The sequence below is a fragment of the Brienomyrus brachyistius genome, chromosome 22 (genome assembly GCF_023856365.1).
Source record: "Brienomyrus brachyistius isolate T26 chromosome 22, BBRACH_0.4, whole genome shotgun sequence".
Classification (NCBI taxonomy): domain Eukaryota; kingdom Metazoa; phylum Chordata; class Actinopteri; order Osteoglossiformes; family Mormyridae; genus Brienomyrus; species Brienomyrus brachyistius.
In genome coordinates this window covers 6,055,163-6,069,181 of record NC_064554.1, presented here as the reverse complement: position 1 = coordinate 6,069,181, position 14,019 = coordinate 6,055,163, and the positions used below count along the sequence as shown (strand labels likewise).

The 14,019-nt window shown below is 50.6% G+C and overlaps 3 protein-coding genes across 5 annotated transcripts; 2 read left to right on the top strand and 1 right to left on the bottom strand.

Moving 5' to 3' along the window:
* The first annotated feature begins 760 nt into the window (after nucleotides 1-760).
* On the top strand, nucleotides 761-6,303 carry fam234a (family with sequence similarity 234 member A). Of its 2 annotated transcripts, none has more exons than XM_048990839.1 (12): nucleotides 761-939; nucleotides 2,155-2,428; nucleotides 2,502-2,612; nucleotides 2,700-2,876; nucleotides 3,082-3,206; nucleotides 3,326-3,458; nucleotides 3,551-3,677; nucleotides 3,756-3,899; nucleotides 3,993-4,074; nucleotides 4,184-4,336; nucleotides 4,415-4,523; nucleotides 4,613-6,303. In XM_048990839.1, exons 1-12 carry the CDS (start codon nucleotides 781-783, stop codon nucleotides 4,816-4,818), a joined length of 1,800 nt encoding a protein of 599 aa, XP_048846796.1. In that variant the 5' UTR covers nucleotides 761-780; the 3' UTR covers nucleotides 4,819-6,303. The 2 variants fall into 2 exon arrangements, with proteins under 2 accessions (XP_048846796.1, XP_048846797.1); XM_048990840.1 differs by having other exon boundaries at nucleotides 842-943.
* Nucleotides 6,304-6,757: 454 nt separating this feature from the next.
* On the bottom strand, nucleotides 6,758-9,691 carry LOC125717668 (DCN1-like protein 3). Its single transcript, XM_048990843.1, has 3 exons — nucleotides 9,438-9,691; nucleotides 7,743-8,267; nucleotides 6,758-7,602 (listed from the first exon to the last, which is right to left on the bottom strand). Exons 2-3 carry the CDS (start codon nucleotides 8,171-8,173, stop codon nucleotides 7,146-7,148), a joined length of 888 nt encoding a protein of 295 aa, XP_048846800.1. The 5' UTR covers nucleotides 8,174-8,267; nucleotides 9,438-9,691; the 3' UTR covers nucleotides 6,758-7,145.
* A 5-nt stretch (nucleotides 9,692-9,696) lies between these two features.
* Nucleotides 9,697-13,509, top strand: pih1d1 (PIH1 domain containing 1). Of its 2 annotated transcripts, none has more exons than XM_048990844.1 (11): nucleotides 9,697-9,796; nucleotides 10,189-10,271; nucleotides 10,532-10,589; nucleotides 10,713-10,901; nucleotides 11,938-11,999; nucleotides 12,106-12,187; nucleotides 12,282-12,378; nucleotides 12,578-12,610; nucleotides 12,802-12,880; nucleotides 13,073-13,216; nucleotides 13,426-13,509. In XM_048990844.1, the coding sequence occupies exons 2-11, from the start codon at nucleotides 10,191-10,193 to the stop codon at nucleotides 13,468-13,470; spliced, it is 870 nt and encodes a 289-aa protein (XP_048846801.1). In that variant the 5' UTR covers nucleotides 9,697-9,796; nucleotides 10,189-10,190; the 3' UTR covers nucleotides 13,471-13,509. The 2 variants fall into 2 exon arrangements, with proteins under 2 accessions (XP_048846801.1, XP_048846802.1); XM_048990845.1 differs by having other exon boundaries at nucleotides 9,770-9,796; nucleotides 10,483-10,589.
* Nucleotides 13,510-14,019: the final 510 nt, after the last annotated feature.

Genomic DNA, 14,019 nt, shown 5'->3' with positions numbered 1-14,019 from the left:
GACAACTGGTCCAGCCTCCAGGTGCCGTCCCATTCCGGCATGTTACCCATGAGTCATAGCGGCACCTCCGGGAGCAGCTCCAGGTGCCAGTTCAGTTGTAGCTTTTTAAAATAATGTACCTTGATTTGTGTTTGTTTAAAATGCCATTACCTGCTGCTTACTGGGCCGCTGAAAATGTCTGGCCCAGCTAAATTTCTTGGTTTGAAAATCTGGCCCAACTACTTTCCAGACCTGGACTAGCCCAACTGAATCATACACTAATGTTATTCTCTTATGTGGGCTGTTGTGATAGGGAGATTTGCAGGATGCTGCACGACGGGTGGTGTCCCTGCTGCAGAATGCCCTGTCTGAACCAGCACCTAGAGACAGTGAGGGTTGTTGTTATCACCTTAATATTGTATATAAGCAATCTGTAATTTCTTAAATAATTTAATTGTAATGTATTCTTCTGATATGTTGTGCACAGCTAACAAAAAAGAGAAAAATGCAAAACCAAAGGAAGGCTTTCTTTTCTCTTAAAAGTCTTTTTTCTAAACCAACTGAGAGTCCATTAGAGGGGTGTTCATTATCAGTATTGTATCTTCTACCAAAGCAAATAGCCAATCGTAGTCAATATAAAAAAAAACAATCAAAGAAGCGGAGCCATTAGCCACTGTTCCCGCCTCCAAAGTGTCAAAATTCTTCCCGTCGAGCGAGCGAGTGCTGTGCAGACGCGAGTGGTTTTTATGCGCGCGACTTTTGGCACTAATTTAACGCCATACACCAGTCACTGCACCCCAAATGAACTACATAACCCAGAATGCCAAGCATCGTCTAGAGGCGCGCACACCGAGCCATGACTCATATGGTTGCGCGCACGGCGACCAGCGCCACAGGTCTCAGCAGAGGGACAGCGAGAGAGCCGGTGTTTGGGTTGTCTGTAGCCTGCCTTTAATTTCAGTGTGTATGAACTTTTACTTTTTACCGTTTGAAGCCAGAACTGAACTGTTGAAATGGTTGCTTTTGTGTTCCGAGATTCTCGGTCCGACAGTCCGCTGTTTAAAAGTGTATTGTACGGTCATATTATATGTCTTATCCAGACAATTAACTATTGAAGGGTTTAGTATACAGGATATATTTAGCTAAACGACTAACTTCTGAAGTATTGTTATACAAGGTGTATAGTCGTTTAACTAAACGACCAACTTCTGAAGTGTAATTATACAGGGTGTGCAATTGTTTAACTAAACAACTAACTACTAACGTGTTACTATACAGTATAAACAGCCGTTTAAAGAAGCGCCTAACCACTGAAGCGTTACTATCAGAGATCATCAACCTGTACGTACACAGACAAACGTGTCCGTGGAAAGACTCTTATGTATCAATGAGAATATGCTTTTGAGGGGAAAAAAAATATGTAGGCTACATTTATAAATACGCCATCCGTGGTAAAAAAAAATGTTTTGATCAAAATGTCCGTCAGAATCCGCCATGGTGGCCGCTGGTATTTATACAGCGTGTACACCAGTTTAACGAAGTAACCCTAACTACTGTAGGATTGATATAAGGCGTGTATAACCATTTAACTAAACGCCCAATTAAGGTTTATGGTATGGTTTTGTTACTTTCAACCCGGTAAGTGCAAAATTGAAATAATAATGGCCACTTCTATTCTTAAGATCTGTTTAGTGCAAATAATGTGTTTAAAGGTTTGAAAATTATTGGCATGTTAAAATATTTTTTCAACTTTTGAACACTGCAGTAGCCTTTTCTCACACATCCAACTGCTGTTGATCTCCTTGTGTCAGTCTTCAGGGGTTACATCCATGTTTCTTCCTGCCAGTGCAGACATGCAGAGGGTGCCTTAATGGATTTAATGACTCTGTTTTGGGTTTCGTCTGCACCTGACTGAAAATGACTGGGCACATAGATGGTTCTAGAGATATATCGGTTCCCTGAGGCAACTGTTGGTGTAGCGATTTGCCAGTTGAAACTCTGACTAAGAAAAGCAGGTTATGATGCGTGAGCAGCCAGCTACTGGTGCGAACAGAATGAAACTTGGAGGAGAGCTGAGAGCACTGGGCTGTGTCATGACTGAGGAACATGTGTGCATGTTCGATCTGATCTGAAATCAGAAAAGTAAGGCACTGTCCTGCATGTTGCTCCATGCAGCGCCTGCAGGGAGGCTTTGAGATGTCAGACCTGGCGGATGGCCGCGTGGAAGCCCAGCCCCTGAAGGAGAGGGTCGCCAAGGCCCCCCGTGGGAAGAGCCAGGCCGCAGGCACCAAAGCACGGAGGCTCGCTCGCCTGTCCCGCTGCCGTACGGCAGTCTTCTTTATCTCACTCTTCCTCTGCCTCACAGTGGTGTTTGCTTTTTCCTTTATCATCCCCTGCCCTGTGAGGCCAGTCTACTTGCGTACCTGGAACCACACGTACCTTGAGTCAGGTGTGTGTCTCTGCATCCCGTCCCTGTCTGTCTGTCTGTGTCTGTATTAAAACTTTCTCCTTTTCTCTCTTAGCCACTTATGATTTCCTGGCTGTTGAAGATGTGAACAGAGACAAGGTGCTCGACGTGCTTTTTGTCCTCAAGGCCACCGTAGGCACCATGAACACATCCTGTGCTAATGAAAGTAAGGAGCTGGCCTGCAGCTGTGGACCTGATACAGTGAGGCCCATGCTATGGGGCTTGGCAGGCACTGATGCTGCCTCTTTTGCAGGTATACCTTGTGTGTTCATGGTGGCCGTGGCGGGTACCAACGGGCACACGCTGTGGGAACGGCCCCTGGCCCCTCCATTCCGCTGGGCACAGTGTGGACTGCAGGGCCTGGGGGGCACCGATTCGGGTTGCCTAGTGGCACATGCCCACCTCCTGACTGCTGTCAACAAAAACACAGGTAAAAGGCAGGCGGTCATCACCATTAGGAGGATGTTTGAGGGCCCCTGACCAGTGACCTGGCTGACGTCCTTAAGCCTAACTGAAATGGCCACTGTAAAAGGGGCTGAGTGCAATGCAGTGCCGGCATGGCTTCTGTGCAGTTATGCCATTTGCAGAGAGCTCAGCTCATCTAATGACACGTTTTGTGCGGTGTCCTCATTGAGGTGACTTCCTGTGGCAGCGGCCGCACCCGCCCAACTTTAACAGCCAGCTACCTGTCATGACAACCCCAGATCTGGATGGAGACAAAGTGGAGGATCTGGTTCTGATTGGCCCGGGCCCTGTGGAGGTACTGGCACATGTGCCATCCTGACTGGCACTTGCAGTTCTGTTTGCTATTCAGAGTCATCCTGTTGCTTCGATGGACACACCCTGCACATGATTCACCATCTGCCACCTCCCTCGCAGACAAAGCTGGCTGCTTTATCTGGCAGAACAGGCACTCGGATAGGACCGGAGCTGGTCCTGGTTCTGATGGAGACCACCAAGCACCTGCTGCATACCACTGGCTCGGGCTCGCACTATGTGCTCTTTCGGACGGGTGAGGTGGCACTGCTGCTCGCGGGATTGAGCCACGCACTGCGGCGACACTGCGCGTCCCGGTCGCATGCTGACCACTGGTCTCTCCTGCAGCCTTGGGCCTCCACGTTCAAGCGCTTTGGCGCATTGCCGCTCAGGTGCAGCCGGGCAGTGAGAAGACCCTGAAAAGGGAGCCCGCTTGGGAGGCGGCAGCAGGGGGCACCTCTGAGCAGCCGCTGAGGTGAGACTTCCTGCTGCACCCAGTAGGACATGATCAGAGCTGTTTTTTTGGGTTCTGCGTCACCTCTGTTGTCTTCAGGTCGGCCGTCATCTACTGGCTGGTTCAGGTGCCAAGAAAGAGAGGCGGCCCTAACCTCCTACTGGTGACAGGGGGTGCTGTGGAGCTCGTAGATGGGGACAGTCTTCAGCCTCTGTGGACGACCAACATCAGCGGCGTTCTGAGGTGCCTGCACACACGCCCGCCCTGGAACACACACACTGTCACATGCACATGCTTACAGGCGCCATGTGACCATGCTTGTCCCCCCCCCAACAGTCAGCCCAGCATAGGGTACTACGACATAGATGACATCGCCGACGTGGTGCTGGAGGAGGATTCTGGGAATGGTACCAAACGGGTCGGTATGGTGCTGGAGGCTCAATCCACACCTTGCTGGGGAGCTTTGAAGCGTGTGTGGTCTGGAACTTCAGCATGGTACTCAGTACCGCCCCTCTGGCCTCTGCTAGGTGGCGATATTGGACGGCAAGTCCGGGCTCGTCCTATGGAATCTCATCTTGCTGGGCCGGCCCAACACACCCCAGCCTGTCAGCTTCCAGAGCATCCACACAGTCTCCGTGTTCGTCTTCTGGGGGCAGATGGTGGCCCTTCCCAATGCCATGGTGAGTACAGCCAGCCCCGCCCACTGGCCAGGACTGAGTGTGTCAGGAAGTCTGGTGACCTGCAGTGCTACGTTACAGAGGCCTAGTGGTGAGGACACCTTCACCTACATGCTGCACCCCCAGCATCCTGATGCCGTCCTGGAGAACAACGCGTGGGGAGGGGGCGTGCATACTGTCACCCTCAGGGGTAAGAGTTTGGGGGTGTATGGGGTTGGGGAGGGGGTGAGTGTATGGGAGGCACAGCCCCCTGACCTGCATCTGTCCATGTCGTTGCAGCGACGCTGCTGGAGAGAGGCCGACATGCCTGCTTCATCACGCTGGCGGCCCCAGCGGGTGCAGAGCCGTCCGTGACGCTCGGCAAGCGCAAGCTGAAGGACGACGCTTCCAGGAGCCGTGTCTGCTGGCTGGGGGACCATGGCAAGCACCAAGACGAGGATGTCAAGTACGCTTTCGAAAGGCTGCGTTTCCGCCAGGAAGCATGAGGTCGTCTCGACCCGCGTCTCCCCCCACCTCCCTCTTCAGACACGACGTGTTCCTGGATGATCTGCCTCAACCAAGGGGACAAGTTTTACAGATATGCCCTCCTCTCCCTTATCCATTTGTCCCCCATAGTAGTGTCACCGCTCACCACGTAGTTCGTGTGCCAGTCAATTCTGTTGGGTGAGGTGTGTGGTCTTTATCGGGCATGTGAGGTCTTTATTGGGTTTGTGTGGTCTTTATCAAGTGCATGTGGACTTCATTAGGCGAGTGAGGTCTTTAGTAGTGTGTGACCTGCATGTCTCCAGTATCGGCAGTTCTGATACTTTCTGATTCTGTATCACGCTGCCCCCTGCAGGACAGGGTCAACATGTCGATGATCTGGCTGTGCACACAGGTGCCCTCAGTTCCATATCAATCAGGTGTACAATCCCACCGTGCCTAAAAATCTTATGCTGGAAAAAGGAAACTATGTAAACCTTTGTACTACAGACACTTTTGTTTTGTATTTATAGTTAGATTAAATGATTGTCTCTCTTTTGCTGGAATTGAATTGTGAACCCCAGCTGTGCAAAGCTCGCCTATAAGTAGTGATAGCCAAATGAAACTTCCTGAACCCACCCATCCATCCATCCATCCATCCATTTTCCAAACCGCTTATCCTACTGGGTCGCTGGGGGTGCGGAGCCTATCCCGGAAGCAATGGGCACGAGGCAGGGAACAACCCAGGATGGGGGGCCAGCCTATCGCAGGGCACACTCACACACCATTCACTCACACATGCACACCTATGGGCAATTTAGCAACTCCAATTAGCCTCAGCATATTTTTGGACTGTGGGGGGAAACCGAGTACCCGGAGGAAACCCCACCACGACATGGGGAGAACATGCAAACTCCACATGTGACCCAGGCGGAGACTCGAACCCAGGTCCCAGAGGTGTAAGGCAACAGTGCTAACCACTGCACCACCATGCTGCCATTCCTGAACCATTTGATGTAATTTTTTACCCCACCACATGGTGCTCTTCGTTTGCTTTGGGGCATGATTTGAGCCATTTTTGAACAGAACATGCAGCAAACGGTTAATGAAACTTCATTTGGCCATCGCTATCATTAAGATTGCTGACATCCATGACGATTATGCTGTAGTGTGCAGTGCAGGGGGTGCTGATGTCACTGCAAGGGAGCAGCAGCATGTCAGCATTATCTGCAGCTGGCTGGATTACAGTGCAAACCTGATTAGGCTGATTGGGGCACCCTCTGGGCCACTGGGCATCTTTCACTTTGTGGGACTGATTTGATCTATTTGCCTGTAACTGTCACTGTACATAAGATAAACACAATGCTGTAGGTTGAGATCAGGAATTTGTGCCACTGAGCTTCACTGTGATAAGGCATGGAAGACTGACAGGTCTGCTGCATGTTATGTCCATACTGCTGGTGAGTAGCAAAAAAATAAAGGCAGCGCCTTCCTGCCTGCTCACTGTGGTAATGTGAAGATCTCTGCTGTCTGATTGACACGGGCCACGGAGTATGTATGATATAAGGAACAGAGCAGCTGCACCTTCTCAAACAAGCAGTTACACAATGAATATGAGGCTTTGGGCTGTGGGAAGGAACCAGAGACATGAGAACAAGCAAACTCCACTGGAGGAGGCCGGCCAACCCCCATCCCTGCAGGAGTGAGCTGAGGCCAAATGCTTTTTAACGGCCGCAGGCTTAGCTGTGCTGACGGTCCCTGCAAATGTGCACTGCTGGGGCAGCAATCTGAAGCCTCTAATTCAGTCTCCATGGAGTAGCATTCTGTCCCCGAAGGAGAGCGTCATCTGCTCGCTGGCAGGCAGCCTCAGCGTCCTTTTGTCACCCGTCATCACTTCCTGTCCTGCACTTATCACATGCTTTTAATCCAACAGGGCCAGATTGGAAAATTAATCACTCTGCGTTTACATTCGAAATAGCCTTTTATGGGTCATTATAAATTATTTTTAGGATAAACCGAAAAACACAACACTGCTTAGACATGACATTCCACTGCGTTTCCTGAGGAAGAGCCGAGCTGGGGTGACTAACCCTGAAACGAGTGGATCAGGCACTGAACAGCATGACCCTGCCACATGCGGCATTTTAAAAAGGGACACCCATTACACATCCATTAACAAACTTTTTCATATAAAACTTCAAGAATAAATAAAAAGTGCCTAAAAACATCGTCGGAGCCCTTGTATAAAATGCAAGGCAGACAAGGTGCCCCTGCACGCATCCACGCAGCCCCGCCCAGCGTTTACAGAGACGGATGCTGACAGCCATAGCAACAGCAGCACGGAGCGTCGTCAGGGAGTCTCCGCAGCAGCGCCCCCGTGTGGCTGCGCTCGACTGCGCCTCTCCACTTCCCACTCCACAAAGGTGTCGAAGAGGCTAGGCCAGGCCTCATCCTCGCTATAGTTGGACAGATCGGGGCCGACGGCCTGCGTGAAGTTGAGGAACATGTTCCAGGTGTCGCGGGACACGCCCCTGATGCCAGCCGGGTTCTCCGTCAGGAAGTGCAGCCAGCAGGGCAGCAGCGCAGGCATGTCCTGCGTGAAGACCAGCCTCCAGAGCGCCACGGCCATGTCGCGTTGCAGCGAGCGCTGGCCCTGCTCCGCATCCAGGCCGAACTGGAAGGTGAAGCGGTACAGGTCCTTGAAGTGCTCCTCGTCCCGCACCTCCTCCTGCAACTCGGGCAGACGCGACATGATGCCCTCTAGGCTGTCTGCGCCCAGTGCCCTGCAGCCGTCCACAAACTCCTTCCTGGAGGAAAGAAATCACAGGAAGAGAGTGGCGTGAGAATGCAGTGAATTGCATGTTCATCTCGGGACATACAGGATAGGTTGGTCTTTCCCAGAGAATGCTGGTCAGGCATAGCTAGGCAGAGTGGCCCTATCTCTCACCTGGTGAACCTGCACATGGTGGCGGCCTTGAATTTCCAGGCGAGCAACAACACGCGAAACTCAGCTGGGTCGAGCTGCAGGTCGTTGCACAGCTGCTCCATGCCCTCCTCCAGGATGGCGTCATCCTGCTCGTCTCTGTAGTGCTCAAAAAACTCCTCTATGCACCGCAAAGTCGGCCCGGCCTCAGCACCTTGCTCCGCCCCCAGGGTCACCGGGGCCCCACCTGGCTCCGCCCACACCTCTGCCTTCCCAGTGCCATTGGCAAGAGGATCTTTCGCATGTGCAGACCCTGGCTCCTCCTTAGACCCCCCTGCCTCAGTCACTGCAGCTATGCTCTTCTTGCAGTGAGATTTGCTCCCTGGCTCCTTGTCTGCATTCCTGCTGCCCAGAGAGGACGAAGGGTTTTTGCATTTTGTGACACACTGGCCCATCTTGGCCCTGGTCCTGGCTCTGTCCCTCAGAGCCGGCTGAGTCTGCCCCAGCTGCAAGCGGGGCGATCCTCCTCGCTTAGCGTGCCATGACGAGCTGCCAGAGAGGACCAGGGGGACAGAGATGGATGACAGACATTAGTGTTAGCGGCCCAGAAGCACAACCACCACCATCCTCAGCTTCCAGGACAGAGTAAGAGACCAATTCATGCCCTGCCTGCTGGACTCCCACATGACGCCCTGCACGTGCTATGAGCAGCCGGATGTGCGTGCAGGAAGCCACACAAAGCTACGGGTGGTGCAGGTGCACAGGTACTCTCAGCAGGCAGCACACACCACACCCAGCAGGCATTACAAGCCAGCCAGCAAAGAGACACACCCAGCCTGCGTTACAAGCATATTTACAGTGAGATGCCTGCGGCTGGGCACCGCCTCCCCTCAGGAATGTGAACGGCGGCCTGTAGCACAGCCTGCCGTTTATGTGTAGGCAGGAGAAAGCAACGTCTCGGCATGGAACACTGCAGGCACAGAGTGCAGGAGGCATAGGGAAAACAGCACAGGCCCAAGCCCCAGAGGAGAAAAGTTATTAGCATCTCACTAACACAAAACCTCTTTCCATTCATGTCATAATCTTCATGTATGAAACGTTTTTAAGACCATAAAGCAACAAACCTGATTAAATAAATAAAAGTGGAATTGTTTTATGTTATGTTAGAGACAAACAATATATACAGACCCCTCCCTCCCCCCATACTTTATTGTCCCCAGGTTCTTCTGTGGTCACCCAACTGATGGTTACTTTTAGGACCTGGGCGGCCTAACAGTGCTTCTGGCTCTGATGGTGTTTGTGGCTATGAGGCTCTTCTTTTTGGAGTGCTGCTTGTTTGAACACGGCATCCCCGTCACAGCTCTCCCCTTTATCTGTCGGGGCGTCAGCATGTCCTGCTGTCATTTACCGGTCTGTCATTCATAACTATCATGCGAAGACTGCGAGTGGGGGGTTGTTAAAACGAAATACCTGCAAATTCGGGGGATTACTGATCAGGAAAACCAGTTTGCTTACTAGTAAAGAAAACTGCAGAAGTTACAGCGTGCGGAGACGAGTTGTACTTTCGTTAGTACCAAGTTAGAAAATATAAAGCAGAAAAAGATACATATAGGATAAATAAAACCAAGAAACACTGACGGTGCACAAGAACCACAAACTGAAAAGGGAAAGTCTGTGAAAGATGTGAAGGCAAACTCAGTGACATAATGAGGGGATTACCTTTAAACGCACGGAGATCGCGGTGGGGAAACACGCATCAGCGCGCGGACACCGTCAGCCCCGCGAGACACCGCATCCTGCTCACGACACGCAGCCCAACTTACTGCTCCATCTCCTTTCCCCACATACCGGCCACTTTAAAGCTGCTCTTTCTCTGTGAACGGGGAGTTTCTCTCTAATTCCCCCTCTCAGTATCGGCCTTCCTATTGAGTAGACGCTAATGGAAATCTTCTTGGCATCACTTCCGGCAGAGGGCGGCCTGCACGTAACGTCATAAACAGCGCGCCCTCAGCTGAACGTCATCAGGCCGCACCATACCTCTTATCTGAGAGGTTCGCTGCGTGTGACAGCTCTCCCGAGTGAGTAACTGAGTTGTATGTCGGTGTATCACGTTATAACAAGTCATTTTAGGGCACCCTCTTGTTCACACTGTGAGGTAAAAGTTGCAGTAGGTATAGTATCTGTTATTCTGTAGAAAGACATGATTGACTCCGGTTGCCTTAGCAGCACACATACAACAATTCGGTACTCCTCAGTGCTCTGTAATGTAGTAGCAGCCCTAAAGCCCGACCATTCAGCCACCCCCCGCCAGCCGTGCCAATCGTATGTGGACCCCATAGCCGTGCATGGGGATGCTGACCGCTGTACTCCTGGCTAAATGAAACGAGCTTTTTTTGTGCCGGGACGAAGCGGCTCTGTCCGGGGTAATGAGCTCTCGCTGCTGTCTTCTAATGTCTGTCAGTTTCTTTAGGTATGGAGACCGACTCGTCCCTCCTGACGTCCGAGGTGGAGCGACAGAGGCAGGAGCAGCTCTATCACCAGCTTCTCGTTCAGGTCTGTTCGTCACGGCCCCCGTGTCTGTTCCGCTAGACGGTCCTCTTCGGTGTTTCCCTGGGATACTCCGTGTCACTGAAGTTATCACCGGCAAAGGAACAAACAGCGTGCGTTCAGCTGTATCAGTGCTCCTATTTGTATGTGCAGCTACAGGGTGGATCTCATGTGACCTGATGCTCAGATCCTTATCAATCCTGTTTGATTGCCACAGTTTAGCCTTTCCTGGCTTCTGACGGACGTTTGTCTGATCTTGCTCTCAGACCATGGGAGGGATAGAAACCCAGAATCCTGACTCCCGAGTCATTCAGCCACAGCCTGGTAGGTCCCTCAGGTGGAAGCTCTCCTCATTCCTGGTGATGGTGCAGCATGCTGATTCAGGCTAAGTGACAGGTCCAGGCGTGGTCACCTAGCCGATGCTTCATCTTGCTGCCTCTCTTACAGGACTGTGTGTGAAGACACTTTCTCTCCCTGACAACGGCAAAGTCTTTGTGAATATCTGTCAGTCTTCCTCGATCCCTCCACCCCCTCACCTCTCCAGAGAGCAGCTGCTGGAACTTCTGCAGTCAGACGACCCAACGGGATACAAAGTTCCCATGAGCCTCGGCGAGCCCCATGCTGAGCTGGACAGCAGTGAGTGGTATTGCAGAGATTCTGAATGGGAGATGATGGGCGCAGGAGGTCATCTTGGAGTGTCATGGAGGGGACAGCATGCTGACAGTTATATGTTTGACTTTATATCTTTATGCCTTTGCGGTCTAATAAATTAAAGGGGCCCTATTATGCTCATTTTCACTGTTCATAACTTTTGGGGTCTACTAAAATAGATTTTAGTGTTTCTGAAACACATAATTTTTCTCATCCTGTATATCCCTGTTTACTTTATAACTGCCTGAAATGCTGTTAGAGCCCTAAACTGCACCCCCAATGAGTCCAGGGTGCTCTGATTGGTCGGCTTGCGTGATTGGTCTGCTTGGCCTACACATTCTGGTCCTGTCTTGCAGTCTGCATGCAGGCAAGTGCCCGATGAGGATTTTATTACGAAGAGACCTCACCATGTCACAGAAGTAAGGACTGGAATTCCAATAAGGCATTTCAGGCAGATTAACGACATATTAAAGGTTTCTGTGGTGAGAGGTACTCCCTTTGACATGTACTTTGGGCCTTAAGACTTTGCAGACCATTTACATGCACATAAAGCTATATGACACACTAAAGAAAAGATAAATTTGAAAAAATAATAGGGCTCCTTTAAATTCAGTTTTTGAGCTTTCAACAACAATAATAATAATAATAATAATGATAATGTGGCTCAATGGGCTAAGCCTGTGTGCCTGTAATCACAAGGCCATCAGTTCAAACCCAGCCTCACACAACTGTGGGTCCTTGAGCAATGCCCTCAACCCCCAGCTCCCTGGGCGCTCCAACAGGTAGCTACTCTTGGCAGAAAGCTTGCTCTACAAAGAGCAAGTTGTGGGAGGTGTAAAAATGAATTTCCCCATGGGGACAATAAAGGATCAATTATTACATTTTAATGTTTACAATTAGGATATTTTTGAAGTGTGAGTAAATTTTGAAAAATGTTCCCAGTTTACCAATATCCACCCTATAGGAGCACAGTACGAGTGCTGTAATACCAGTGGGAATATATATATATATATCATTGCAGATTCCCAAGGCTGTACAGCATATGATGTTGTGATCAACAATGAATTCTTCAAGAAATGCCAGGTGTGTGTTATTGCATGTGTGCAAGTTTTCAGTTTTTAGAATGTTTTTAAGTTCCTTTTTAAAAGCATCAGTCTACAGAAAGACCAGTGTTTTCTTATTTTTCCAGAAAGACCAGCTCTTCTTGCAGTTTGTTGTTACGGTGTCTCTAGACGGTCTGGAGAACAAGTACGGTGTGGAGCTCAGTCGAGGTCCGTTCCATCCTTCCCCCGTCCTGAAGATCAGCGTTTCCTTCTGCATTTGTGCTCCATGATGTAGCTTCATCTGCTTCCTCCTTTCCAACAGAGTGGAAAGTCCTGAAGAACCGCAAGTTCCTGGGTTCAGTGAACAGTCAAAACATCCGGACCAAGAGCAAGCCGGTGATAGAGGAAATGAGTGCAGTGTAAGGCCCGGTCTGGAGGCAGGGTGCTAAACAGGAACTTCTCGGGTGTTAGTGTGTGTTTGTTCCCGGCTACATATATAACTGACTGTTTTAAGTATTTCCACACAAATGATGTGAATCTCAGATCTAATGATTGAAACAGCACTTCTTTCCACAGGATGGAAACAAATCACCTTTTCGTACATTTTCTTTCCCACAGAGACCAGAACACATCGCCACCTGCTGCCAAACAGTGAGAACTGCTCCTTATATGCCCTGACCCAGTAACTGTGGTCATACCCACCCACCCCCAGCCCCCCATCAGCCCGAGTTATGTGGCCCCGCCCAGTTATTTTGTCTACATGTAGAAATAAATAATAATAAAGACACAGTCATGTGTCATCTCTCTGTCTCTGTCTCTCTCTGTCTCATTCCCCATTCCAGGCCACAGTTCTGTCTTGTGGTGGAGCCCTCTTGTGGAGACCCAGAGTACCTAACAGCAGAAATCCAGTTGCCAGGAGTGGTGAGATGCCTTTTTGCTGCTGTTTATGGGGGGTATCCACACCTGGTCATGAAGAGCCCTAGTGTGTCCAGAACTCCCCTCTAGCTGAGCTCATAACCAGCTCTATCCTCTGGATCCAGTCTGCTCTGGGCTTCCAGAACCAGGTGTGCAACACAGCTGTGCCTCTGGGACACTTAAGGCCCCGCTTTGCAGGTATCTGCTCGGCCGCTGGTCCTGGATCTGGGGGAAGACAGGCTGCTGCTCACTGCTCGGCCCTCCCTGTACCACCTGGACTGCTTCTTCCCGCTCTGTGTGGATCCAGAAAGCAGTTTGGCCCAGTTCAACAGGAACACACAGGTGCCTTTTCCTGCCCCCCTCCCCCCCGATTCTGCTGACCGTAACCCTTGGCTGACTGATACTTCTGGACAATGGTATGTGTGTGTGTGTGTGTGTGTGCGTGATCACCATTGTCCTGCACAATCTGATCTGATGACCATAATGAAGGTGGGATATGAATTGAAACTGGATAAATATCTTCTAAATTCTTCTTTCCGTCTCTCGTTCAGGTTCTCACTGTGAAAATGAGAGTGAGCCCCTCAGGAACCACATAGACACTTTTTTACATTCTCAATAAAGATGTTATTTGCTAATTATGAGGTTTTGATTTTTATTTTGATGTATGAATTGCTGAGGAACGTGCAAGGTGATCTGTGCCACTAATTTAGTCCCACAGTGGAAATTTGGTGCAGGGGCTGGAGACCAAAACCTCCCAGGTTCAGGCTGTGGCTTCCTCAACATACAGATCACAACAGGGGTCCCTGCCAGGGACTGGCTGTGCGGAGGGTCTCTCCCTCTCTGTCGCGGAGTTTGGGGCTCTGATGGGGTTGTGTTAAGAGGATCAGCCCCCGGGGCCTGGCGGTGGTGTCTCTACCAAAGGAGCCCCTCGTTGAAGGAGCAGGATTCTGTTGCTTTAGTGCTGTCAGGCTCCATTGTGATGACTCTGGCCCCCCCCCCCCCCATGCCAACACCCTTTCACCTGTCCCACCCTCTCCTATTTCAACAGAGCCGTCAGCATCTCCCTCTTAATCCTGTTCTCTTATTACAATGTGGTCTGTCATCTTTCTCCCAAAATTCCCCCTTAATCCACCTATCGCTACCTC